This window comes from Bos indicus, chromosome 27 (genome assembly GCF_029378745.1).
Source record: "Bos indicus isolate NIAB-ARS_2022 breed Sahiwal x Tharparkar chromosome 27, NIAB-ARS_B.indTharparkar_mat_pri_1.0, whole genome shotgun sequence".
In the NCBI taxonomy this organism is placed as follows: domain Eukaryota; kingdom Metazoa; phylum Chordata; class Mammalia; order Artiodactyla; family Bovidae; genus Bos; species Bos indicus.
In genome coordinates, this window is record NC_091786.1 from 14652889 (window position 1) to 14680256 (window position 27368).

Genomic DNA, 27368 nt, shown 5'->3' on the forward strand with positions numbered 1-27368 from the left:
ATGAAGTAGGTGCTGTTACATTTACTTTTTCAAGTTGTTAAAAAAATTGATGGGTTTTTATGTCAAAAGTTGCTCTTTTTTAATGAAGGTATAGTTGATTTACAATATTTTGTTAATTTCTGCTGTACAGCAGAGTGATTCAGTTATGCATAAATATACATTCTTTTTTATGTTCTTTTCCATTATGGTTTATCACAGGATATTGAATATAGCTCCCTGTGCTATGCAGTAGGACCTTGTTACTTATCCATTCTATGTATACGAGTTCGTTTCCGCTAACCCCAAACGCCAACTCCACCCCTCTGCCGCCCTGGCAATCACATGTCTGTTTTCTATGTCTGTTTCTGTTTCATAACTATGATCAAATTTGTGTCATAGTTTAAACTCCACGTATAAGTGGTATCATATGGTATTTGTCTTTCTCTTTCTGACTTACTTCACTCAGTATGACACTCTTTAGGCCCATCCGTGTTGCTACAAATGACATTATTTCATCCCTTTTTATAGCTGAGTAGTATTTCATTGTATATATGTACCACATCTTCCTTATCTGTTCATCTGTTGACGGACATTTCAGTTAAGTTCAGTCACTCAGTCGTGTCCATTTAGGCTGTTGGAAAAGTGACTCTTGACTTCAGTCACAGGAAATGGAAGGGATCTCTGAAACCTTAGCTGTGTGGTCTGTTGAATTTCCTTATTAGCAACAGTTCTCATCTCTACCTAGTTCCTCCTTCAGTCAACGCACCAGCCTTCTGTTCCCAAAATGTGAAGTTTCAGTGTGAAAGGAAGTATTATGGTTGAATTAAATATAAGCAGTTATACCATGTATAGGAATTTTTCATCTACTCACTGCTCTTGTAAGCTTTGACATTTTCTTGGGAAGAGGGGATATGGAGGTGTAGAGGTTTGGAATACTGGACAGAACCCCATTTGAATCTTGGTTGTACCACTTGCTTCCTGGAGACCAAGAACAGATTACTTAGTCTTAGCTCTTTAAATGAAGATTATCCCTGCATCACAGGGTTGTATTGGTTATGTTTACCTGCATAAAGTACCTGCTACGTTGTCCCTGCTATGTAGAAGCTGCTCAATAAATGCCAGTACACTTTATATCCTGTTGGCATTTCGTTGCTCCAGTGACCAAATTCTTTTGGCCTTCCTGGGCTATCTTCCCTGCTGGGATAGGAGAAAAAATGATTTGTTGTTGTTGTTCAACTCTGATCTGTTATTCTAGAGGGATATCTTTCTGATATGATAAGAAAATTGTATCAGTTGTGTTGATGTTAACATCCTTGGTTTTATCCACTTGAAATCAGGGATGTCATTGATATCAGTGTATTTAGAGTCTTTGATATTGATAACATCCCTACGTTCAAGCGTATGAAACCAGACATGCTAGATAAATGCAGGAACATCAGACAGGAAGTGCATTCTGGCGCCCAAGTGTATTTAGGGTGGGTGGAAGAAACCCGCAAAGATGGTTTTCTGGCGGTTCAGTGAGGCAGAGATCTGGCTAACAGCAAAGCAGGAGAGAAGTGGTAGGTTTAGACACATCCAGACAGTGAGTAGACTGACGCTCTTTAGGTTATGGAGCTGGTGAGGGATGGTCAGTGACCAGAAAACAGGTCACGGTCACGTGTCTGCACTGATGCCAGTGCTATAATCTGGACTAGGAGACCCCAGGGTTTATGGACATGTTGAGTTTGGACATGTTGAGTTTGAGGCACTGGGGCCATGGAGTTGTCCAATGAGGACAGAGGAGAGAGAGATGAGTCAGGAGGCTAGGGAAGGTTTTAGGACCAAAGAGAGAGGGCTGGCCCCCATCAGCTCTGTGGAGCTGAGGGTTACAGCCGGGGAGGGATCGTGGGTGGGCGTCCCCTCATACTGGGGTAGCGAGGGCAGAGAGGAGGATGAAGGTTGGCGCCCTGGTGAGCCCTCCTTTCTAGAAGCAGCCAAAGGAAACTCAGACCCTAGACATGAATTTAGAGTCCAGATTTCCCTTTAATGATTTACACATGACTGGTTTCCCCCAAAGAAATTGATAAGTCCACTGTTTGGAACTGCAAAGCCAAAGCTGGAACGAACCACCGTCATCTAAGTCAGCTCTTCTGCGTTTGACTGACAGACTGATGGGTCTCGTGAGTCCATCAGCGACCTCACCGTTTCATCACGCTGCACCCCTTGCAGGAACCCTGTCTCTCTAGAAGCTGTGCTCAGCAGAGGTTGTGTGCTCAAGCCAAACCACACAGTTCAGTTCATGAAATAAAAGGATTACAGATGGCTGTGGAGGATGGAAGACGCTAAACACTAACATTGAAACACAGAATTAAAAATAGTCGTTGGCCATCTTCAATGTGAGCACATAAGTTTATCATTAGAGGGGATGACCTAGGATATGTGGAAATTGTGACTTAGTCTGCTAAGTACTTCTGAGAGCTATTAAAAGAAGCAGATTGTTCCTTTGTCGAATTTTGCTTAAAACCTTTCCCTTTCTGTTGATATAACTGTATCAGTATCATAGTTATTATGACTGTCATTAAAGCTGTTTATTGACTGGGTCCCTAGGGGTTACCCAGCTCTCCTAGATTTCATGCATAACTTGGAGATAATAGGATTTATTTCAAAAGATGCTTGTGACAGATAAATGAAAAGGGATATATATATAAAGCCTCCTTGATAATGCTTGGTACCTATAGACTCTCAATAAAATATAGATTAATGGGCTTCCCTGATAGCTCATTATGTAAAGAATCCGCCTGCCATGCAGGAGACCCCAGTTCAATTCCTGGGTTGGGAAGATCCTCTGGAGAAGAAAATGGCAACCCACTCCAGTATTCTTACCTGGAGAATCCCATGGACAGAGGAACCTTGTGGGCTACAGTCTGTGGGGTCGTAAGAGTTGGACACAACTTAGAGACTAAACCACCACCACCACACATAAATACCTTTCCTCTTAAGCCTCTCTCCCACCCACCCCCAACCCACTCCTCTGGGTCATAGAGCTCTTTCTAATGGAGCCATTGCATGGTATCCCCCTGGGAGGAGAACATTAGAGTTTGAGGGTCAAGTTATTTATGGCTGGGGGTATAATTGTTGAGAGGTCATGTCTGAGAGTTTTATTTTTGGTGCAATTTTTTGAGTTGATAGAGGGCAGAAGCTTCTCAGGCTCAGATAGGAACCAGTTGGAGTGGCACGCTTCTGGGGACCCCAAACGCCAAGCGTGCTAAGTCACTTCAGTCGTATTCGACTCTTGGCGCCCCCATGGACTGTAGCCTCTCAGGCTTCTCTGTCCATAAGATTCTCGAGGCAAGAATACTGGCGTGGATTGCCACGCCCTCCTCCAGGGGAATCTTCCCGACCCAGGGATCGAACCTGCATCTCTTGTGTCTCCTGTATTGGCAGGCGGGTTCTTTATCACTAGCGCCACCTAGGAAGCCCCCAGATACCAAGAGTTTGAAGTAGCAGTAGGAGGACTGGACATACTTGAGTGAAAACCTCAGGCCACACCTATCTCCCGTCTCAGCTGCGTGGCCTCTGCCAGGGCTGAGTGGGGGGTCTTTGAAGAACCCACTGCTTCTCTCTGTGTGCTAGAGATGAAAGAGAGGGGTCGGGGGCGGGGCGGGGCGGAAGCAGGGCAATAATTGCATCTGATGCTAATGATCTGCTTTGTGGACAGCATCCACGTCTCGTTTCTCCCGGTCCCTCTGACACGGAAGACCAAGCTCATTAGTCCTTGTGCCAGAGCGTGGACTTGGCGAACCAGAGCACGGCACCCACGTCCATCACTTCAGCTTGCTCGTTAGTGAGTCTAAAGCAAATATTGTGCTAAAGAGGCCAGGCCCACCAAAAAGGAAGTCCGTTCTAGTTGACATGTCTGTCTGCTGTTCTCACGGAGGTGGGTAGGGGGAGCTATTTGGTATGTTGGCCGATAGATGAGCTGAAATGGTACCTTTTTGAGGCTGAAATTTTTGTGTCATCAAAGTTCTGGTGTGATTTGGGAAAAAAAAAAAAAGTTTGAAGAAATGAAATAGTGACCAAACGTTTTTAAATTTGCTAAAGACATAAACTTTCAGATTCAAGAAGGCTAACATCCTAAACAGGATAAATGGAAAGAAACCTATGGTCAGATATATTGTAAACTGCTAAAAACTAAAAAAGGAAAAATGAAAGCATTTAGAGAAAAACAGCATGTACTAGAACAACAAGAATAAAAGACTGGAGATTTTTCATTTGAAACCACAAAGCCCAGAATGAAGTGGACTATTATTTTGAAAATATCCAGTGATATCCTTCAGATATGAAGGTAAAGTAATGACATGTTCAGTTAAAAGAAAACCAAAGCATTCACTTCCAGAAGACCTGGTCTAAATGAAATGGTGAAGGACAGGAAATAATACCAGAGGAAGGGACTTCCCTGGTGGTCCAGTGTTTAAGACTTTGTCTTCCAATGCAGAGGGTGTGGCTTTGATCCCTGGTTGGGGAGCTTAAGATCCCACATGCCTCATGGCCAAAAAAAAAAATACCAGAGGAAAACTTTAAACATCAGGAATGACAGAAAAGCAATAATGGCAAATATTTGGGTAAATGTAGTTATAACCAGTCTTAAGTTCTTTAAAATATATATGATGATGGAAAACAGATACAGGTACTGATGGAGTTTTCAGTATGTATAGACGTAATACATATGGCAACTATGACATATAAAGAGAGAAGGGTAAAGAAACCAATGTGGTGGTAAGGTTGGTCACCTGAATTGGTAAAATATTAAATCTAAGTAGATTGTGAAGTTAAGTATGTGTATGGAAAGCTTTTTGCCTTTTCATACTGTCCATGGGATTCTCTGGGGCTTTCCTGGTGGCTCAGACTGTAAAGAATCTGCCTGCAGTGCAGGAGACCCATGTTCAATCCCTGGGTTGGGAAGATTCTCCTGGAGAAGGGAATGGCAACCCACTCCAGTATTCTTGCCTGGAGAATTCCATAAACAGGTTACACAGTCCGTGAGATCACAAAGAGTCAGACGTGACTTATTGACTGGATAACAACAACGGAAAAAGTGTAAAACAATAAATAAAAATATTATACAAAGAAATATAGTAAAAGCTCAACAGATAAAATAGAATAGTTACATGATTTTTTAACTATTAATAAACATTATTAAAAACATTCACTGCATCAAATATAAATAGTATAAACTACCAAATAAATAGCAGAAATTGTTAGAATGGGTTTTTAAAAAAATGACCAAAGGCTACTTTGCCTACAAGTAACTGACTCATTGGAAAAGACCCTGATGCTGGGAAAGATTGAAGGCGGGAGGAAAAGGGGATGACAGAGGATGAGATGGTTGGATGGCATCACCGACTCGATGGACATGAGTTTGAGTAGGCTCCAGGAGTTGGTAGTGGACAGGGAAGCCTGGCGTGTTGCAATCCCTGGGGTCGCAAAGAGTTGGACATGACTGAGCGACTGAACTGAATGGAATGTATTTTAAATATAATGGCGTGAATAGGTTAAAAGGTTAAAAGATATACCATGAAAATATTAATAAAAATACAATAAATAAATAGAAGTGAATATTACATGGAATGGATTAATCAGATTAATCCAGGTTAGTTAAAAGAAAGAAAGCTGGAGTGAACCTATCAATGTCAGAAAAAGTAGACTTTAGAGCAAGGAAAATTACCAAACATAAAGAACATTGCATAAAAATGAATGGATAAATTCACCAATATGCCATTAAAAAGTATATGTTCCTCATATACCATATACAAACATCAATTCAAACTGGAATAAAGGTTTAAATGTAAGACCTGAAGCTACAAAACTCTTAGAGGAAAAACAAAGGCAAAGCTTTATGATGTTGGTCTTAGGCAATGATTGTCATTGAATGATTTCAGTGACTATGGTTAGAAATTATACCCAATGCACAGACAACAAAAGCAAAGTTAAACAAGTAGGACTATACTGAAACTAAAAAGCTCTGCACAGCGAAAGAAACAATCAACTAAATTAAAAGGCAGGCAACCCACAGAACAGGAGGAAATATTTGTAAACCACATACATGTCTGATAAGGAGTTAATTTCCAAAATATGTGAGGAACTCCTATAATTTAATAGACAAAGAAACAAGTAGTAACTGAACAACTGAAGGCTTGAATAGACATTTCTCCAAAGAAAATATACAAATAGCCCACAGGTATATGGACAGATGCTCAACATCACTGGTCATCAGAAAATCCAAGTAAAAACCACAATAAGATATCACCTCATACCTGTTGGGATAGCTATTTTCAGAAAAGCAAAAACATTGGCAAGGATTGGAGAAGTTGCAAATCGTGTACACTGTTGGTGGGAATGTAAGATGATGCAGCTGCTATGGAAAACAGTGTGAATTTTCCTCAAAAAATTAAAAACAGAACTACCGTATGAGCCAAAAATCCCACTTCTGAGTTTTTATCCAAAGGAACTTAAAGCAGAATCTTGAAAAGATATTGGCACTCCCGTGTTCCTTGCAACATTATTCACAGCAGGCAAGATATATGGAACAATCGAAGTGTCCATCAGCAGATGAGTGGATAAAGAAAATGTGGTACTTACATACAATGGAATATTATTCAGCCTTATTTAAATAAGAAAGAAATTGTGCAATATGCAACAACATAGATGAACCAGAAGGACATTATGCTAAGTGAAATAAGCCAGTCACAGAAGGATGAATACTGCAGGATTTCACTTACATGAATTACTTAAAATAGTCAAAGTCTGGGGCTTCCCTGGTAGGCCAGTGGTTAAGAATCTGCCTGGTAATGCAGGGGACACCAGTTCGATTCCTGGTCTGGGAAGATCCCTTATGCTCTGGGGGAACTAAGCCCGTGTGCCACAACTACTGAGCCCATGCGTGGCAGCTGCTGAAGCTTGAATGCTCACGCTCCACAGGAGAAGCCACTGCGACGAGAAGCCTGCACACTGTAAGTGGACAGGAGCCCTGGCTCACCGCAGCTAGAGAACGCCCCTGTGCAGCAGTGAAGGCCCATTTCAGTCAAAAACACATAAATAAATAAAAATAAAAGACAACAGTCTAAGTCATGAAGGCAGGCAATAGAGCGGTGGTTGCCAGGGGCTGGAGGAATGGGGAAATGGAGGTGTGAAATTTCAGTAACGCAGGATGAGTAAATGCTAGAGACTTCATGCACGACTTTGTGCCTATAGAAAACAATACTGTATCGTACACTATCGTTCACTTTAAATCTGTTAAGAGAATGATTTCATGTTAAGTGTTCTCATCAAAATAATTTTTTTTTTTTTTAAAGAGTACATTACATATGTATAGACCTAACAACAGAGATTCGGGGTAAATGGGACAAAATAAAACTGAAAGGAGAAATGGATGGTTATAGTTGGGAATTCAGCCATTCTCTCAGTAATTGATTGGACAAGTAAATAGAAAAGCAGGAAGGATATAGAAAAATTGAACAATACCATTAGGCAACTAAGATCTACCTGACATTTATAAGGTGTTCTTCCTCAAAATAGCAAAATATACATTCCTTTCAAATCCTCAGAGAGCATTCACAAAGATAGCTGATATCCTGAGACATAAAAGGAAACCTAAGAGAAGTTAAAAGAATTTAAATAATTCAAAGTATGTTATTTTATCATAATGGAATTCAATAAGAAATCTATAACAGAAAGATAACTGATAAGTATCCCAATACTAGGAAATTAAACCATGTACTTTGAAGTAATCTGTAGGCCAGAGAGGAAGTCTCAGGGAAAATAGAAGGTGTTTTGAGGTGAACAAAAATAAAAATATATCACAATTCCTGTGAAGCACACAAAGCAGGGCTCAGCAGGAAATAAAAAGACTAAATGCTTGTGTTCAAAAAGAAAAGAAGAGCTATAATGAACAATCTAAGCTTTCGCTAAAGGAACTAGAAAAAGAAGAGCAAAGTGAATCTAAAGCAAGCAGAAGGAAAGACATAAATAAAGAGTAGATATCAATGAACTGGAAAACAAAACTAATGGAGAAAACCAGTGAAGTCAAAAGCTGGTTCTTTAAAAATAGCAATAAAATTGATAAACTTCTAGCCAGATGAACAAACAAATAAGCCACACATTGTCAATAGGAGGCATGAAAGAGGATATATCGCTGCAGACCCCACAGACATTGAAAGTATGAGAAGCAACTGCTAGAGACAGCTCTATGCACTTAAATTTAGCAACTGGATGAAATGGAAAGAAATGTTCTTTCTAAAAGAAAGAATACCCTTTCAGAACTCAGTCAGGAAGAAATAAATGACCTGAATGGTCCTGTAGCCTTTTAACTGTTTGTTTACTCTTGGCTAAGCCTAGTCTTCATTGCGGGGTGCAGGCTTTCTCTAGCTGCAGCGAGTGGGGTCTGCTCTTGTTTCGGAGCACGGCTTTAGGTGCGCGGGCATCAGTAGTTACGGCATGTAGGCTCGTAGTTATGGTGCACAGGCTTGGCTGCCTCATGGCATGTGGAATCCTCCCAGACCAGGGATTGAACCCGTGTCCCCTGCATTGGCAGGTGGTTTCCCAACCACTGGACCACCTGGGAACTTCAGTCCTGTATCCTTTAAATACGTTTAATTTATAGTTAAAATTTTTACCCGCCCCCCCTGAAACCAAAACCCCGAAACAGGTTTATGGGGAACATACCACCAATTCTACATGGTCTTTCCCTAAAAATAGAGGAGGAGGCAAAACTTCATAGCTCATTTTATGAAACCAACATTATCTTTATGCCAAAACTAGACAAAGATAGTATAATAAAACTGCAGACCAGTGTGCCTCATAAACATAGATGGGAAAATCCTCCACAAAATATTAGCAAATTGAATCCAGCAGTTTATAAAAATGATAAACCATGACCAGGTTGGGAATAGCCCTGGAATACAAGACATTTGAAAATCAATCAGTGTAATCCACCCTATTAACAGACTAAAGAAGAAAAATTATTGGATAATATCAATTGATTCAGAAAAAGCAGTTGAAATTCAGTATCCATTCCTGATGAAAAACACCTAATCTCAGAATAGCAGGCGACTACATTAACCTGATAAAAACAAAACTGCACTAAAATCATTCTTAATAGAGAAAGAGAATACTTTCCCCTTAAGTCTGGGAACAAAAGCAATATCCTATTCAGCATTTTGCTGGAATTCCTAAAAAAATTCCTTAAAAAAAAAAAAAAAGGTGGGTTAGTGGTAAAGAACCTGCCTGCCAATGCAGGAGATATAAGAGAGGCTGGTTCAATCCCTGGGTCAGTAAGATCCCCTGGAGGAGGGCATGGCAACCCACTCCAGTGTTCTTGCCTGGAGAATCCCATGGACAGAGAAGCCTGGTGGGCTACAGTCTATGGGGTCACAAAAGAATTGGACATGACTGAGCACACATAAACACTTTATTAATAAAAGTGTGTGATCTAACTTCTATGAGACTGTACGGAGATAACCCTAAGAGTTGAGGTCAGTAAAAGAGGTTAGAGGAAACAAGAAGTTTGTGATAATGAACCCAATAATGTTTTTTTTTTTTTTTTTCAGTCAAAAACTATTGATCATTTTAAGGGCTGAAACTACTATTTTCAACCACTGTTGGGGTTCCTCCATATACAGTCTGAACCCTGTTCTCATTCTAGGAATAGGGATTGAGGACCCATTAGCAGTCAGCCCAGGGCATACTGACGGAGAAGGCAATGGCACCCCACTCCAGTACTCTTGCCTGGAAAATCCCATGGACGGAGGAGCCTGGTAGGCTGCAGTCCATGGGGTCGCTGTGAGTCGGACACGACTGAGTGACTTCACTTTCATTTTTCACTTTCATGCATTGGAGAAGGAAGTGGCAACCCACTCCAGTGTTCTTGCCTGGAGAATCCCAGGGACGGGGGAGCCTGGTGGGCTGCCGTCTCTGGGGTCGCACAGAGTCGGACACGACTTAGCAGCAGCAGCAGCAGGGCATACTGAAATATCAGGAAAGCAGTCTATGGAAAGACTCAAGTTATCTGAAGCCTGGGTTGGTTTAGCGGCTCACCCCTTCTGATGGGTCCTATGGGAGCCAATAGGAAATACGCATATAACCGAGCATGCGGAGCTCAGCTGCGTGAGGGGAAGGTTTGGCCGGCGTTCCTTCACTTGCCCGGCATCTGGACCTGGTTTCGGTCATTTTCCCCTCCTATTCGTGGATTTCGTGGGGAAGTGTGGTGATGCCTTCTTTTCATGTGTGTTTACGTTTCATTCCTCAGTTAATTGGAAGCACCTTGAGGTCAGAGGTTAGTTCTGCGGATATGTCTCCTTTGAAAAAATACGGCAGCTTTTGCGATTTTCATATTTTTTCCCCTGATTCCATCTTACAGAGAAGGAAGGATAACTCAGTCATAATTAAATAACCCAGTGATAAAGTAATTCAGTTTTCCGCTCTTTGACCTTCTAACTAATTCCAGTGAAAAGAGCTCTAGGACTCAATAATGGTATCTCTTTAAAGCAACAGAAACGCTGAGGATAACTTTGAAAGCTAATTGGGAGATAGCCTTTCAGGTTATTTTCAAGTGTAGTTGTTGCTTCTCAAATTGGAGGCATATTTGCCTCCAGGGACCAGGGCCCTCACTGAAGGTTTCTACAACTTCAACATCATTGTGGACAGTCTTCCTAGAGGGTCAGTTCACCTGTACATTTGGGGAAGTAATGTTGAATGGTGTTCAATGGATAACAGTTTTTATCATTTTTAGACAAAAGCAGTCTATTAGAGAGTATAATCCATAGCTTGTATGAATTTCAGGGAGACTTCAAGACAGAATGATTTTTTTCCTGCGTTTTGAAAACCTTTCTGGGCATCCCATCACTCCTGTGCAATGGAAAATACAATGTAGAAATGTCTGAGATGCATTCAGGTGCATTAGAAATGAACAGTCTACAAATCCAAATGCTGTTGTAATAAAAGAAAAAGCATAATTTTGAGAAGGGTAACTTCTCATTTTCCCCTTGCTTCTCCATAGTTTTCTTACCAGTCAAGACATCATATTTCAACTCTTGTCTTCTAAACAGAAGACTCACGGGCTCTCAGTTTTTCTCACTTTATCTTTTTCTTAATCTTTTCTCACTCTTATCTTTTTCCTTCTTGCCTTCTTTGGACATCGATGAGAAGAACTGTGGGCAGAAAAACAATCTATCCTACAGTGCAGTATGGAAAATTGCACATCTGCCTCCTTAATTTATAGTGTCATATCCAGAGTGATCTGGAGAAGCCTTAGAATTTAATTTTCTTTGAATAAATTGTACAGGCTGTTGTGGAATAAGAGAGAGATGTCTGCATCGAGGCTCAGGTGGTCCAGATACTAATCCTGACTTTACTACCAACTCTGTGTGACCTTGGGCAAGTCATCCTCCCCACTTGAACTCTAGGGTTACCTGTAGTCAAATGATTATGTACTAGATGACTTTCTGTCTTCTCCAGCTTGAAAATGCCATTATTCTGTGTTCCTGATGCTGGGAAAGATTGAAGGCAAACGGAGAAGAGGGCAGCAGAGGGTGAGATGATTGGATGACATTACCGACTCAATGGCCGTGAGTTTGAGCAAACTCCAGGAGATAGTGAAGGACAGGGAAGCCTGGCATGCTGCTGTCCGTGGGGTCACAAAGAATCGGATATGACTTAGTGACTGAACAAAGAATCCTATGAGAAGTGACTGATCCAGAGGCGTTTGAGAATTGTAAGTTATGTATATTAGCCACGCTCTTCACCTTGCGTGGATACTGGTGCTCGCTAACACTTGTAGGGATACCAAGTGTATTTGTTCTTTAAATATTTAGTTTCCTTGCCTGTACTGTGCTGCATCAAATCCAACTTTAATTGAAATTGTTTCTTCTTCCCTAATAAAAAGGCACATAACTTAGTAAACCCAGGGCTATAAAGGCTTTGAAAACTTTGGAGCGTTCTGTTTCTGAAACCACTTTCACTGAGATTTTAATTTGTGCCTGTTCCCCAGCTTTCATCCAACCAGCAAAGTCTGAGCTCTTATCAGTGCCGAGAGGATTTTGTCTAGAGGGTTCTGTCTTTTCCCTTTATTTCTCAGCTTGAGCTATTGTTTTACCCTGGACTCTGCTCCAGACTGTAGAGCAGACCATAGCACATACAGTTGGGTAGATTCTGGGCAAGTGGTGTTAGGTACACAGTACTTCTAGCAATGCGTTTCTGACGGTGTTCTAATGTTTCCCACTGGATGTTTTGGACAGGTCCTTCTGTGGAACAGGGAAGTATGCCTCTAAGCCCTCTTTGCATCTTATTTGGCCTCTCATCACAGGCTCTTCCCTTGTTTCAGGAATGAATTATCTTCTCTCTTTGGACGCATCCCATACCCTGTTGCCAGAGTAACCTAAACTTTTCAGCATCAGTAGCATCACTCACCTGTATAAACCTTTAATGACTTTCACTTAGAATTTCATGTTCTTCACAATCTTACCTAGCCTGACCCACCGTTCAGGTTCATCTCTACCCGTCTCCTCCATGAATCTTCCTGTGCCAGCCACGCTAGATAGACCATCGGCTGTGCTCCAAAACCTCCTGAACGCTCTACTTCACGTCATCACCCTGCACACTGCTTCACTCCTTGGAAAGGCATCCTTGACTTTTCTCTTCCTCCCCCCATCCTTACCCATCTTGCAAGTCCCTTAACTGCTGCCTCCTTCCTGAAGCACTGGCCAGTGGCCACTGTGCTTCCTTGCCATCTTTCTCCTGTATCAGAAATAACCATCTTTCTTTGTTCTCGTGGTACTCTGTCCCTCTTTGCCTTGAATGGCTCAGACGTTGGTGCAAAGCTGTGAGGAGAGGATCTGTAACTTCTTCAGCTTTGTACTGACCTCAGTGACAAGCAGAGAGGCTTACACGTTGTATTTCATAAATGTTTGAGACATTGTATTTCATAAATGACTGTTGAGTTAATTACATTGAATGAGGGTAGGTTTAATATAGTATTGCTATAGACTAGCATTTGGACTGGGAGTGTGGGACTGGCGGATGTAAACTGTTATACGTAGGACAGATAAACAACCAGCTCCAACTGTATAGCACTGGGCACTCCAGTCGATAGCCTATGGTAAACCATAATGGAAAAGAACATTTAAAAAGAATGTCCATATGTGTGTAATTGAGTCACTTTGCCGTACAGCAAAGGTTGGCACAAAACTGTAAGTCAACTAAACTTCAATTTTAGAAAAAGAATGTGTCTGTAAAAAAACAGAGCATGCAAAAACCCTTCTTTTCACAGAGCTCATGTTCTCCCTGATGGTAGCCCTTTCCCCGTTGTCCAGATTCTAGGATGAGCTGGCCCCTCCCTTGAAGCCATTCCTGACTGTGTCAGCCCAGGTTCTTTCTCCCAGATTTTTATAAAAAATTTATTTAAGTGGAGGCTAATTACTTTACAATATTGTAATGTGTTTTTGCCATACATTACATGAATCAGCCATGGGTGTACATGTGTCCCCCATCCTGAACCCCCCTCCCACCTCCCTCCCTGTCCCATCCCTCAGGGTCATCCCAGTGCACCAGCGCTGAGCACCCTGTCTCATGCATTGAACCTGGACTGGCGATCTGTTTCACATATGGTAATATACATGTTTCAATGCTATTCTCTCAAATCATCCCACCCTCGCCTTCTTCCACAGAGTCCAGATGGAATGGATAAGAAAGCTGTGGTACATGTACACAATGGAATATTACTCAGCTATTAAAAAGAATGCATTTGAATCAGTTCTAATGAGGTGGATGAAACTGGAGCCTATTATACAGAGTGAAGTAAGTCAGAAAGAAAAACACCAGTATAGTATATTAACACATATATATATGGAATTTAGAAAGATGGTAACGATGACCTTATATGCGAGACAGCAAAAGAGACACAGATCTCCCAGATTTTCAGAGCCACCCGTTGGCTTCCTGTTCCTCCCTTTGGAACACACTGTTGTATTCTTGGTATTTTTTATATCTTAGCTCCTCGAGTGTAGTAGAAGCCTCTTGAGAGTGGAGACCATGTCATCTGTTCATGAAAAAGTTTGTGCACCATGTAAATATTCAGTACATGTGTGCATGCTAAGTCACTTCAGTTGTGTCTGACTCTCTGCGACCTCATGGACTGTAGCCCACCAGGCTCCTCTGTCCATGGGATTCTTTCTCCTGGCAGGAATACTGGAGTGGGTTGCCATTTCCTTCTCCAGTAAGTGTCTTTGATTTGAGAACATCCGGTGCTCTCTGCTTTATCAAGTACAGTCGCCATAAGACCACGCTCTGCCGTTAGTCATCAGTGTTTCTGAAGGATCCTGAGTGAGTCAGGACTGGTGGTGCTACGTAAGCCTCTGCTGAGAAACCAGTCACATGCCCAGCGAAGCCTCTGCCCACACCTCATCCACCAAGGAAATCACCTATGTGATATTCCATGTGATGTTTGTAAATCATTCCTGTAACACCGAAGCTGTTATTCAAAGGATCAAGAGGCAGAGGAGAAGGAGCACTAATTATGTCTGCAGGCGATACTCGCATTCGTCTCTCCATCAGAGACTGGCACACGAGACAGCAGAGTGCCTTGACTTCGCATTAGCCTCAACTCTTTGTTTCTGAGTTGAGGCGAATGCATGTTCATCATAAACTCATCTTCTTACTAGTAGGACTACAGAGTGAGCTTGTGGTTGTGGTTTTGGTAGGTCAGTTACACTCCTTTGCATGGCCATTCGGTAATAGTCTGCGGCTGAGGCTGGAACACACTTCATCAGGGGCCGGAATACTGAGCAGAGGCAACCGCTGCTAAAGGGACCCAGCCCGGGGGCCTCACTCTGCTGGTCTCCTGTGCTGATGAGGTGAGCTGGCTTCCCTTTAAAGGTAAAAATTTAAGGATTTAAAAAAAATTTGTTTCCAGTGGTTATTTTATTATAATAGTTGAGAGGCAGACTCCAAGGCCTCCTGCCCCAGGTTCAGCTCTAGTCTCTGCACTTAATCAGTTGTGGAAGCTTGAAGAAGGCAATTAATCTTTTTTTTTTTTTTTTTTTAATGGGGATTATAGAGACTTCCCTGGTGGTCCAGTGGTTAAGACTCCAAGCTTCCAATGCAAGGGTCATGGGTTTGATCTCTGATTTGGGAACTGAGATTCCACATGCCTCAAGATGAGGCCAAAAAAATTTTTTTTTTAAAGAATGCACTAGAAAATAAAGTTTAAAGAATGGCGATAACAACAATATTTATCTTCCCAAAAAAGGGATATATGTATATGTGTGGCTGATTCACTCTGCTGCACAGCAGAAACTAACACAACATTGTAAAGCAACTATTTGCCAATAAAAAAGGTGGAAAGTATTATTAAAAAGATTAATAAAGATTCACAATCTAAATTTTTTTTTTTTTAATAACAGTACTTACCTTATTGGGTCCTTGTAAAGTTTGGATGAATATCTATACATGGGCAGAGTAGGCCCACGTAGAGATGGAAATATACATGTTTGGTATTAGAAAATCTGAATATATTTTTAGTTGTAATTTTCCGTCCCTTTTCTTTGAACATCTGTTGTTGTTTTTTTCTTTATGCATTTATTCAACCTTGTTTGTGTCATAGAGGAAACTTGAGTTTTTAGCTGTCAAGAGGTGGTCCAGTGTCTCGAACTTCTTCCCAAGATGCTCTTAAATGGCCAGAGGTCACAATATCTCATTTAGATCTTAACTTTTACTCAGTACGTCATCGCCTTCTTAAGTGCAGGGCTTATTTATTAGGCATGGCTTTGAGCCTTATGGGCTTCCCTGGTGACTTAGACAGTAGAGAATCTGCCTGAAATTCGGGAGACCTGGATTTGATCCCTGGGTCAGGAAAATCCCCTGGAGAAGGGAATGGCAACCCACTGCAGTATTCTTGCTTGGAGAATCCCATGGACTGAGGAGCCTTGTGGGCTACAGTCCTTGGGATCACAGAGTCGGACATGACTAAGCGACTAACACAACACTTTTGGACCTTATAATGATCAGACTGTGCCTAAGAGGAATGGGCTGAGTTAGATGGATTTTGGTGGATTTATAACGACCACCAGCAGAACCAAGCTCAGAGACAGTTGAGTAAAGGTGACCTCCTTGGTGGTGGTGGGTTTCAGGCTGAGTCATTGTCACGGATAGAGCCCAGGGCACATGTCCAATGAGGGGAATTAATACCTCCTGGAAGGGAAAATTGCCATCAGACTATTTCTGATGTCTACAGCATCATTGATGAGGTTTTCTTTTCTTTTTTTTTTTTTTAATTGGGTCAATGAGACCTCATTTAATCACAGATAATGTAGAAAAGTTCTCTGGGGGTTGACAGTATGACAATAGCCGAAAGCCTACCACTGTCTCAGACCAAGTGTATATAGAGTCCAGAGTGGGGGAGTTGAGGGTGCCACGGGGAGACACGGCTAAAGTCTACCTGAGTCTTCATACAGTTTTACAGGGAGATTGACATGCCCGAGTGGGAGCAAAGGCAGGAGCCATGAGGGCAGAGAGTTTGCGAGGGATCCGCTGGAAGAAGGAGCTGAAGAAGCTTTGTTTAATCATGTTGGGATCACAAGTACCAGTGGATCCGTAAATGTACATAGAGTGTGTGTACTTACCTATGGTATCCCAGACGGTGGGCAGTGAGCGAGGAGATGGCTTGGAATGTAGGGATGGGATTATTATTTGTAGCCATTGGATGAGTTGTCAGACAGATTTCTACACTGTTTAGTTTTCCGAGAGCAGGATGGGAACTGCTATGTGGGGTTACAGAACTCAGTTGATGGGGAAAGCCTTCACCAGAGGATGTGAATGACTTGGACGGGGCCGAGCTCTGTGGAAAGAGGTCCTTGAAGATGGGCTAGGTGATTCCCTGGTGGTCCAGTGGTTAGGACTCTGCGCTTCCACTGCAGGGGTGTGGGTTCCATCCCTGTTGGGTAACTAAGATCCCGCATGCCATGGAGCCGAGCCAAAAAATAAATAAAAAGAAAATTTAAAGACAGGCTAAATCACAGGAGTGAAGAGATGACGTGATGCTCTTGAGGCTTTAGCCTGGTGATCTTTCTAACTCAGAGCTGCGGGATAGTCTTACTGAGAGATGCATGACATTTTTGTACTTCCCAACTCCAGTGCTTCATCCTTATTGTCGATTAGCTACTGGAGAGGATGGGGGAGAATTTGGGGTGCAGGCATCCTTGGCTACCCAAATCTACTTCCTTTCCGAGTAGGGGATAATTTATCTTTATCAGCATCATTTCTGAGCGGAGCTGGTGAGAGGTGCCTGCCTGGGTATTATTTTGTTTGGAGGAATTAACACACCCTCGTTCACGTCGCTCTTAATTATTCCGTTCCTCTTGGACTCCATTTTTCTCTGGTTTTAACGTGATGGTCAGCGTTCCTCTCCTCCCCTCTCTTCCTCTCCTCCCCCCTCCCACCCTCTTTCCGTCTCCAGCCATCTCTGTGTCGTTTCTTGTAAATAGAGATGAATCATTCTTCTCCACGGTCCTGTCTAAATGAGTTCTTCCGCGTGTATGTGTGTCTGTGGGTGTGTAAATACAGTGTGCACACGTGCCTGTGCCTGAGGGGCTCGGCGGTGGGGCTCATCCGCGCGTGTGGTGCGGTACAGACAGTGCAGTGAAAACGGTATATTTTGGCACAGATCTGGAAGGGATCGTGTGTGTGTGTGTGTGTGTGTGTGTGTGTGTGTGTGTGTACGCGCGCCTTCCGGATCTGAGGCACAGCGATTCTTAAAAGGAAAAGAGAAAAAGCAGAGAGAGCAGCGCTGTAAAAGAAATCGTATGCACTCATCCCACCCCGTGCAATTCCGGTGGCGGTGGGAGCCGGGGGGCTCCGCACGCCGGGAACGAGCTCTTGACACAGTGACCTCATTCCCCACTCCGCCCTCCTGGCGGCGGAAGCCGCGCCGGCTCCCCGGCCGCCTCTGCTGCAAGGCCGCTGGCGCCGCGTCCGGAATGATGCGACCCGGGCTTGCGAGGACTTGCCCGGCAACTGGAATTTATGACAAAAGAGCTCGCTGCAGCTAAACTTTGATCCAGGGTACGGGGTCGCACTGCCTGTTACACACAGGAGGAAGACACGTCCTTCTCTGCCATGAAAAGCCAGCCTTAAAAAAAAAAAAAAAAAAAAAAAGGACCCCCCCCCCAAAAAAAAGAGCGCGCATGTGTCAGATTTATAATTACGAACTGGTGAGTATACGTTGCCAGATCAATGTTCATGTGTGCGTGTTTTCTCCAAGTCCGGAGGCATCTGCCCTTTTTCCTGTTTTTATGATGAAAAGATCTGCATTGGTGCTCATTGCATGGTAGGGGGCCCGGGCCACCCTTGGAGAGGACCATGTGCCCCTGGCGGCCCCCAGCCCCCCGAGGGGGCGCGGCGGGGGGTGCGATCCCAGCCCCAAAGTCTCTGCACCAGCACAGACAAAGGAGCCCATACTGACAGTCGGAGGCTGTAGCTTTTCTTGGAGTGATGACTCATTTCGGCTCACAAAGGATTCTGGGCAGGGTAGTGAGGAGTCAGGTTGGCTGATCCACGCCTGTGACTTCACTTTGCAGAGGACAGGCAGCAGAGGAGACACTGCCGATTCCCAAGGCACTGCAGTGGGCTGTCGGCTCAGGGCCCCCAGGGGCCAGTGATGGACGGGGTTGGGCATGGGCTGGGATGCCAGCTGTTGGGGTGAACAGGAGGGGAGAAGGGGAAAGAAGATTATTTTTTCCCCCTAAAATCATGACTGGTAAAAGTCCATTCATAAAGCCTTTTCAAGGTGCTTTTGGTGCCAAGCTTTTGAACTGAACTTGTGCCAGTATCTCCAGACCTGAATTGTCAGAAGAGCTGAGAGTTCTTTTTTCAAGTAGATGTACTCAGGTAAAGTACCAGATCCCTGTGGGGTCCATGGGCCCTCAGTAGCCCTTCTGAAATGCTCATTTAGAATATTATGACTGGAAAGTTTACTCTCTCTTCTTATTCCAGATTCTAGGACGTCCGTTTCTGTTACTGGCTCCTTTTTGTGCCTGAATGCTAACCCCTAGCATGCACCAGGCTTTAGCGCCAAAGCTACCTGGGGGATGGAGCCAGTCCAGAAAGGGCCAGGTAGGTCTCCCCTCGTTTTCTTTCAAGAGTGGTTGTGTGCAAAGAAATACGGTCAAATGTCTGCAGCCCCTTGGATAAGGGTGTCCTATCCCCTGAAATGTGATCTTGCTGTGATAATCCCTCTGCAATCTCAGTCTTAGGCAGGAGAGGTGCCCCGTGGAGGTGACCGAGAGATGCCACCTCCATAGCCTGATGCATCTCAGCCTCACATCAGAAACCAGAGTCAACTGTAGGATATGTGAATTGGAAATAATTAAACAGCTCCACATTCCCATCAGCTGTAATATAGCTCTTTCATCCCCTCTGATGGAGGCATTCCAGTAAACATTATTTGCAAACTTTTTCTTCTCGATGTCATCCCTAAATAACGTTCATGTGTTATTTGGCCTGTTAACCTATATGCGATGCACTGAAGTCCAGAAAGCCTCATTTATATGTGCAGGGGCTGTTTCCAGCACTAACATCAGACAGAGGTTGCTATTAACGGCTCAGGAAGTAAGCGTATCTCATCATCATCTGTTTTAGGATCCAGGTGATTACAGGGCTGTTTTCTTACAACATCCATGGACTTTTCACACAAAAGCTCTTTTTAAAACAACAACAACAACAAATGGTGAGACTATAAAATTTGGTTCTCAAAGGGACATTACATGCTCCAAAGTGAAACTTGGCAAATCTGGAAGCATGGTTTTAGAATCTCATCAAATTGATGGTTTTAGCACTTTCTAGTAAAAAATATTTCTGACAGTCATAAGTGCAATTTGTGATAATAACTAGAACATTTCAAAATAGTACAAACCCTACCTTGGGCAGGCCCCTTGAACTCTCTTTGCTCTCATATCCACCCCCATAGTTCACCCTTTCACTGAAGGAAAGAACGCTTGTTTCCTTTCTTCATTGTGAAGTTGTATCTTCCTTGTGACTAATACTTGGCATCTTCAAAGCAAAGTTGAGGATGTTGAGTCAGTTTCAAAGGATGTTTGGTCACGTCATACCATATTGAGAATATAATGTCCCCACACCCATCAATTCTGCTCATCCTTAAAGACCTTATTCAAAATCTGCCTCCCACAGAAGGGTTTCTCTGATTGTAGGAGATCATGTCTTAGTCCTATTATAGAATTAACTTCTCTAGATAGATAGATGTAATTAGACCAGAGTCCTATTATAGGAGTTAATCTGCTAGCCATTCAAGTGTTTTCTTCTTATATCTCTTCTAAGGATGTTTGAAACAGTAATTTGAACACCTTATAATTGCTTGTATTTTTACATGTTTATATCATGCTTCCCCATATAAATTTTAAGCCCGCTGAAGGCAAAGATGAAGATTTGTACCTTCCTCTACAATTCATTTCTCTAGCGGTTGCCCTCACATGGAAAGCGGGCAGTAAGTAGTTGATTAAGAACAGAGATGGTTCAAAAAGCATTAATTTGTCATAGAGGGTGAGAATGCTGTTTGTGCATTTTAACAGTCTTCTTCGGGATGGGTTAATGCTGAGGTAGACCTCAGGAGTTAAATGTAACTCTAGAAATGATGATTGTTCTTACTTTGAGGTATGTTTACAGATAGCAGCTTACACTGCTGGTAAAGGATTGTTGTTGTTAAGACCAGATGTGAAGGTGAGTCCCTTAAATATGGACACTGGTTATGATTTACTTGAATAGGAAGAATAATATTCTTGGACAAACTGTTCTTAAGTAGGGAGTAAGCTTCCATGGTGGCTCAGATGGTAAAGAATCTGCCTGTAATGCAGGAGACCTGTGTTGGATCCCTGGGTTGGGAAGATCCCCTGGAGAAGGAAATGGCAACCCACTCCAGTGTTCTTGTGTGGAGAATTCCACGGGCAGAGGAGCCTGGCAGGCTAAGGTCCATGGGGTTGCAAAGAGTTCTAATGTTTTGTATGGCAGTCCCTTTTTTGAATTCTATAGGATGTTTTCCCTAGAGGAAATGATCGTGGTGACTCTTTGCATCCCAGGTTCCATTAGAAATTATTTAACTCCTAGCATCACTGATCTTCAGCACATAAGGGTACTGAAGTGCTGCTGAGTTTCCTTTCCCTTTCTTAGGTAAAAGATCGGCCCAGCCAAAAATCTTAAAATAGGCCAATGTTCTCTATATCCCTGTGACTCTGTCCAAACAATTTCCCGTCTTTTAGTGTTTTTCTATTTCCAAAATCCCTGTGTAATGCATATTTCCCAATCCTTTCCAGCCCAATAATACATCCTAAATGCTATATGTTATAATAGGTTATATCTTAATTTTTCTGCCTCCCAGGCAAAATATTCCATTCACTCAGTGCCCATGCTCACAGGCAAGAATCAAGAGGCGAGCAATCTAATCAATCTAATTCATGCCAGAGTGAGAACGACTGCTGCCCTCTCTGTTTCCCACTGATGCCTTAGATTATTTCTTAAAAGCTTTTTTTAAAGGATCAAATTATTTTTTATTAGTAGAAATTCAAACATCATAAAAGAGTAAATGGAATAAATTTAGGTGGGCTTGGGGATGATCATTTTAATACTAACTGCTGCTAAGTCACTTCAGTCTTATCCGACTCTGTGCCACCCCATAGACAGCAGCTCACCAGGCTCCCCCGTCCTGGGATTCTCCAGGCAAGAACACTGGAGTGGGTTGCCATTTCCTTCTCCAATAATACTAACTACTACGTATTAAATATCTGTTATGTCTCAAGGACCATGTCAGCACTCAGCATCCATTATCTCATTTAATCCCTTCCATAACTCTATGAGGTGAGCATCACAGTGTATACCTTAGGAAAAAGACAATGAGACTCAAAAAAAAAAATGAATTAATTTGCTCCAAATGACACAGCTAATGAGGAACAGAACTGGGCTCTGAACTTAAAGTTTTGGCTAACAAAGTCCGTGGCCTCTACCACTGTCTTGTAATGCCATACTTTTGAAAGAAAAGTGACTTCTGGTACAGTGCATTGGGAGTTTCCTCTGTGTGTGTGCGTGTGTGTCTGGCTTTTTGTATCTCTCGTCCCTTTGTACCTGTCTATAGTTCTTTCAATAACAGTTGGAAGGGGTGGTAGATGTGCAGTCCTTGGGGAGCTGGTTGCAGTCATTCTGTATGATTTGATTTTAATTTGGGAATTATCAGTATATATTTTTGAACTGCATTTAATTGTTCTATTATGATTGTATTTTATAGAAGTTGGTCACAGTGTAGTTAGGACCTAAACAGATTAAGCAAAGACTGCAAAGGTTGAGAATTAACTATGGTGATTCTAACTTAGGAAGAATGAAAGAGAGTGACTCTGGAAATTTTAGATTGATTTATATTGAACTATAGTTGAGAAATAGCACCCATGGATTTTGGAGCATCTGCTATGTCTCTGTTGTCAGGCTAGGTTCCCATACGGAATGGAGACAGAAGAGAAGTAGCTTAAAATAGAAATTTAGATGCTGTCCTATGTGATGTGCTTATAACGAAGAAAAGGAAAACACACATACTACACAGGACTCCGGTTAGCCAAGTTCCTTACAGAGTTGGGGCTTCCCCGGTAGCTCAGTTGGTAAAGAATCCGCCTGCAATGCAGGAAACCCGGGTTCGATTCCTGGGTTGGGGAGATCTGCTGGAAAAGGGATAGGCTACCCACTCCAGTATTCCTGGGCTTACCTCATGGCTCAGCTGGTAAAGAATCCACCTGCAATGCGAGAGACCTGGGTTTGATCCCTGGGTTGGAAAGATCCCCTGAAGAAGGGAAAGGCTACCCACTCCAGTATTCTGGCCTGGAGAATTCCACGGGCTTTATAGTCCATGGGGTCGCAAAGAGTCGGACACGACTGAGCGACTTTCACTTACAGAATTGCATGACATCTGAGAGCTCTTATTACCTGTGGTCATCTAGGACTGGTATTTCACTGCGATTTTATTGCTGGAGGTAAACGGCCTTAACTTAGCTCTGGATGAGGGACTGGAGAGCGAGGAGACTGCTGATGGAAAACATCTCAGTGGTTTGTTGTTGTTTAGTTGCTAAGTCATGTCCAACTCTTTGCCACCCTGGGAACTATAACCCTCCAGGCTCCTCTGTCCGTGGGATTTCCCAGGCAAAAATGCTGGAGTGGGTTGCCATTTCCTTGCCCAATCTCAGTGGCTAGCAGGGTCTTACCTTGCCTCATCTCTATATGTAGTACCTATTTGTTCGACAGCATTTGAGTGCCTGACGTGTCAATAGGTTTATTCTGTAGTGCCTAAATATACACACCACGTGGGTTATGATGTGGAGACTTCTTAGCAAAGCTTTGTGAGTTGCAGAAACAGATAAATTGGCCCAGGGGCTCTTATTTCCATCCTGACTTTTCAGCTCACAATCTATTGTACTAGTGGCATGGTCTAGACGTGTTCGATCTTTGTGGTCAGAGATGCCAGTCATCATCCTTGCTGATGGTGAAGACAGCTCCTGAGCCAGGGAGCTCTCACTTCTCCCTATCCATCGATTGTCTTCCCTATCTGATTCTCCACCCTTTGTGGTTTGTCCATCTCTGCTTATCCTCAGACAGTTTGTTTATTTATTTATTTTTATCAATAGTCCAATCTCAGTAATGAGAGTGTTAGCTAATATGACTAATGAAAGCTTGTAGCTTGGGGAAGATAACAGGTTTCTTCTGCAAACCAGTGAAGCAATTGATTTGTCATTAGAGCTACCTAGTGCGTCTCTGCATTAGATGGACTGCGAAATAGGTGATAACGGTGGACACTAACCCATTTGTATTTGTGCACATGTGCCGTCTGCCACTGTGACCACTCTTATGTAACTCTCATTAGAAGTTTCTTCAGAGAAGGCAATGGCACCCCACTCCAGTACTCTTGCCTGGAAAATCCCATGGACGGAGGAGCCTGGTAGGCTGCAGTCCATGGGGTTGCTACGAGTCGGACACGACTGAGCGACTTCACTTTCACTTTTCACTTTCATGCATTGGAGAAGGAAATGGCAACCCACTCCAGTGTTCTTGCCTGGAGAATCCCAGGGACGGGGGAGCCTGGTGGGCTGCCGTCTGTGGGGTTGAACAGAGTCGGACACGACTGAAGCGACTTAGCAGCAGCAGCAGCAGCAGCAGAAGTTTCTTAGTAAGTCATAGCTGATCGACACCATTAACTGTAGTAATATTAACGAGACCTTCTTATTTACATTCTCTTTTGAATTAAAACAAGTTATTCAAGTAATAGCTGAGGAGTTAGATCTTTTTTACAAGAACTACACCAAGACTTGAAATAAAGTACCAGGGAGCTTTCGAAAGAATTTAGAGAGTTGCTAAATATTAAAAAAAAAATTTTATTGTCAGTGCCATTGATGATTGCAATTGAGATTCAACCTTAAATTTCTGAGATCAGTGGCATTAAGCCAGACATGCAGTAAACTGGTAAAAGATCCTTTTTCAGTGCCAGTTTCCTTTTAAATTTCCGATACAGACATTTGAAAGTCAAGTACCGTAATTTGATTTCCAGGGAAAGCTGCTTAAAATGAAGCATCATGTAAGTTGATGATGCTTATGTGTTCTGCCCTGCTGAAAGGGTATTTCTGTCTGCAGGAGGGTATATAGGAAGGGGCTGTGTGTGTTTTTTTTTAGAATGGCTTTAAAAAAAAAAAAAAAAGAACATCTGTTAAAAGACCCAAAAACAACATATATACATAAAATCAGGGCTAATAAATTAATTGTAAAACACCAAGATTTGTGTGATGTTCTGCTTCTGAGAGCTGTTCTCTTAACCTCAGAGAGCTTATGATTTCCTCAGACCCAGGGGTATGGAAGATAAACCTTGGCAACATTCTTCATCCTCTGAACAGCTTGTTAAAGGAATAGACTTGTATTATCGCTGTACCCACCATACATTTTATAGGCATGTTTGACTGTTTTTATGAGTCATGGTATCTACTGCGTGTGGTAATTTTACTGGCATCTATAATTTTAACTTTAGTGTTAATGTTGGCACTCCAGAGAACAAAAAACAGGCACCCTTTGGGTCTAAGGAGCACGACTTTGAATTAGGAAAGAGTAAATTCTGAAGTCTTTATTACAAGGGAAAAATTCAGAGCTAATCTATTTTTCTGTCATTTTTAAAAATTAAATCCTACTTTTTCAGGTTGGATGGGCATTAAAATCGTTTTCTCCGGCAAGATGGAAATAGAGGTAGCCAGCAGTATTGTATTATGCTTTTATGCCAGAATTCTGCTGCCTTGATGGAGAATCAAAGAATTTGAGTCTGAAGGAATCTTTGAAATCGTGTCATCCAAACCCTCATCTTACAGAGAGGAAACAGACACAGAGTGGATAATTGCATTTTGTTAAAAGAGCCTAGGTCTTTAACAGTACCTCCTGAATGCCTTTTTTATTGGCAATTTCCCAATGATAAATTCGTACAGTTTCAGAACTACATTTACAAGGAGGTTGCTTTGTTTCATGAACTTCGTTAGGGTCAAATGTAACTTTTGAATCCTAAGTACAGAATGAATTGACATTTACAATGGAAAACAGCATTTAAAAACAAACAGGAAAACAGCATAATTCCAAGGGAATGCTAGTATTTGGTGGGGGGAAATTATTTAAAGAAGGCTAAGACAGAAGATGAACTTCAGGGTACTTGCAAGGTTGTAATTCATTGTGATGTGATCCACCTGGAAAAATTATGGCTTTCCTTTTCGTGTACAATTGCGTGAATATGGGTTCTTTAAGATGAAAGGAAATAGATATATGTTTGCTTTTCTGGTAGGTGTCTTTTGGAAAGCTGTGGGTGTCATCTGGGAAGGGACAAATGTGAGTTGCCATGGAAGTCATGCCTTCTTAGCTGCGTCCCCACCATATGCAAAGGTTGTGGAGCCGAGAGAACCTCAATTAGCAACTGGGGGGAAAGTGGCATTCATAGAAAACTGAGCTTTATTATAGTTCTTTTTTTTCCCTACAAAAAGAACCAAGATAGGAATAATTTTGGAACTCGAGTGCCCAGAGGTTTGGGGTATCTAAGAGGCACACTCAAATAGATTTCTTAAAAGGATGAATTATGTGAGAGAGGATTTTTAAAAACAATTCCAGCTAAAGTAACTGGCCTGAAGTTGGAAGGGAGAATAGATAGAGTTAAATAGTAAAAATGCACGTGCATTTTTCCTTATATTTCTGAGGTATAAGTCACCAGCTGTAGAAGATGAAAGAGGAAGTCGGCATATGGGTGATTTCTGCCTGTTGTCCCAGACCCTCCTTGTCAATTTCTCAGTGATGGTAATGGTCACCAGTTTGTTCCCCACAGTTGCACCAGAGTTGATTTTCCAACACAAACATGTCATGTATAGATAATTCCTCTGTATAAATATCAGAGTTCCTATCAGCATCAGGGGTAAAGTCTCAGCCTTCTGGTCACCCAGGATCTGGCTCCTACGGTTCTCTCCATCTCAACCCCCAGCCTGCTCCAACCCTGCCAGAGGACATCCCCAGCTCCCCAGCTCAGCCTTGCGCATGCTCACTCCCGCCTCTGGTCCAGCTGCTCCATCCTTCCCTCCTCCCATCACCATGGATGCGTTTATCTCCGCCCTCATGCTTCTCAGCTGACCTTACATGAAAGCAGTGGCCACATATTCACGGAGATATTTGAAATCGAATGTGAAATGTTTTTAAAATCGAAGATGTGTACTTAGAATTGTAATATTGCCACGCCTTCTCACATTTTAAATTCATTTCACAGAAGTTTGCTCAACGCTCACTCAGTCCAAGGCACTGTACTTGGCCTGATCCCAACGATCCTGGATTTGACAAATGTCCCCTGAGGACAGTACTTAAATGGATGTTTGTAAGAAAATAAAGCTGAAATAAAACCTATTTATCCCCGCTTTCTAGAACAATAGGACAGCATTATAGCAGTTTAGAAAGAATTGGCTAGCCCACAAAGTAGCTGTGAGCTTTTACAGGAGTTGTCTTTATGAATATGTTCAGAACTAATTCTGGCAGTAGAAAAATCCATCCTACAAATTAGACAAGTAACAATTCATCGTTTATGCAAAATGTGGTTGTTTCTGTAGATTATGGTGACCAGTAACATTATAGCAGTATTTATATTCCCTTGTTTTCTTCTTTGACCATAAATGTGGTCCACCTATTGGAAGAATTTTCTAGTAGCACGTTTTAAGAGTGACTAGTTGGCTCCTTAAGTAGGTTTGACCTAAGAGCCAAAGAAAATTATGGTAACCTTGAATAATGTGTTATGTTGTGTTGATCAATACCTATAATTCCTTTTATTC

At 42.4% G+C, this 27368-nt stretch overlaps 1 protein-coding gene across 4 annotated transcripts in view; it reads left to right on the top strand.

The window, feature by feature from the left end:
• The window catches only part of STOX2 (storkhead box 2), a 196822-nt gene that overhangs the window by 141308 nt on the left and 28146 nt on the right, over nucleotides 1-27368 (top strand). Inside the window, exon 1 of one of the 4 annotated variants that reach the window (XM_070781704.1) lies at nucleotides 15052-19116. The exons of the other annotated variants lie outside the window; for them this stretch is intronic. Coding sequence (XP_070637805.1) covers nucleotides 19092-19116 — 25 coding nt within the window. The 5' untranslated portion in view covers nucleotides 15052-19091. Of the gene's footprint in view, nucleotides 1-15051; nucleotides 19117-27368 lie in introns of those variants that run through there. 4 annotated transcript variants of the gene reach the window in all.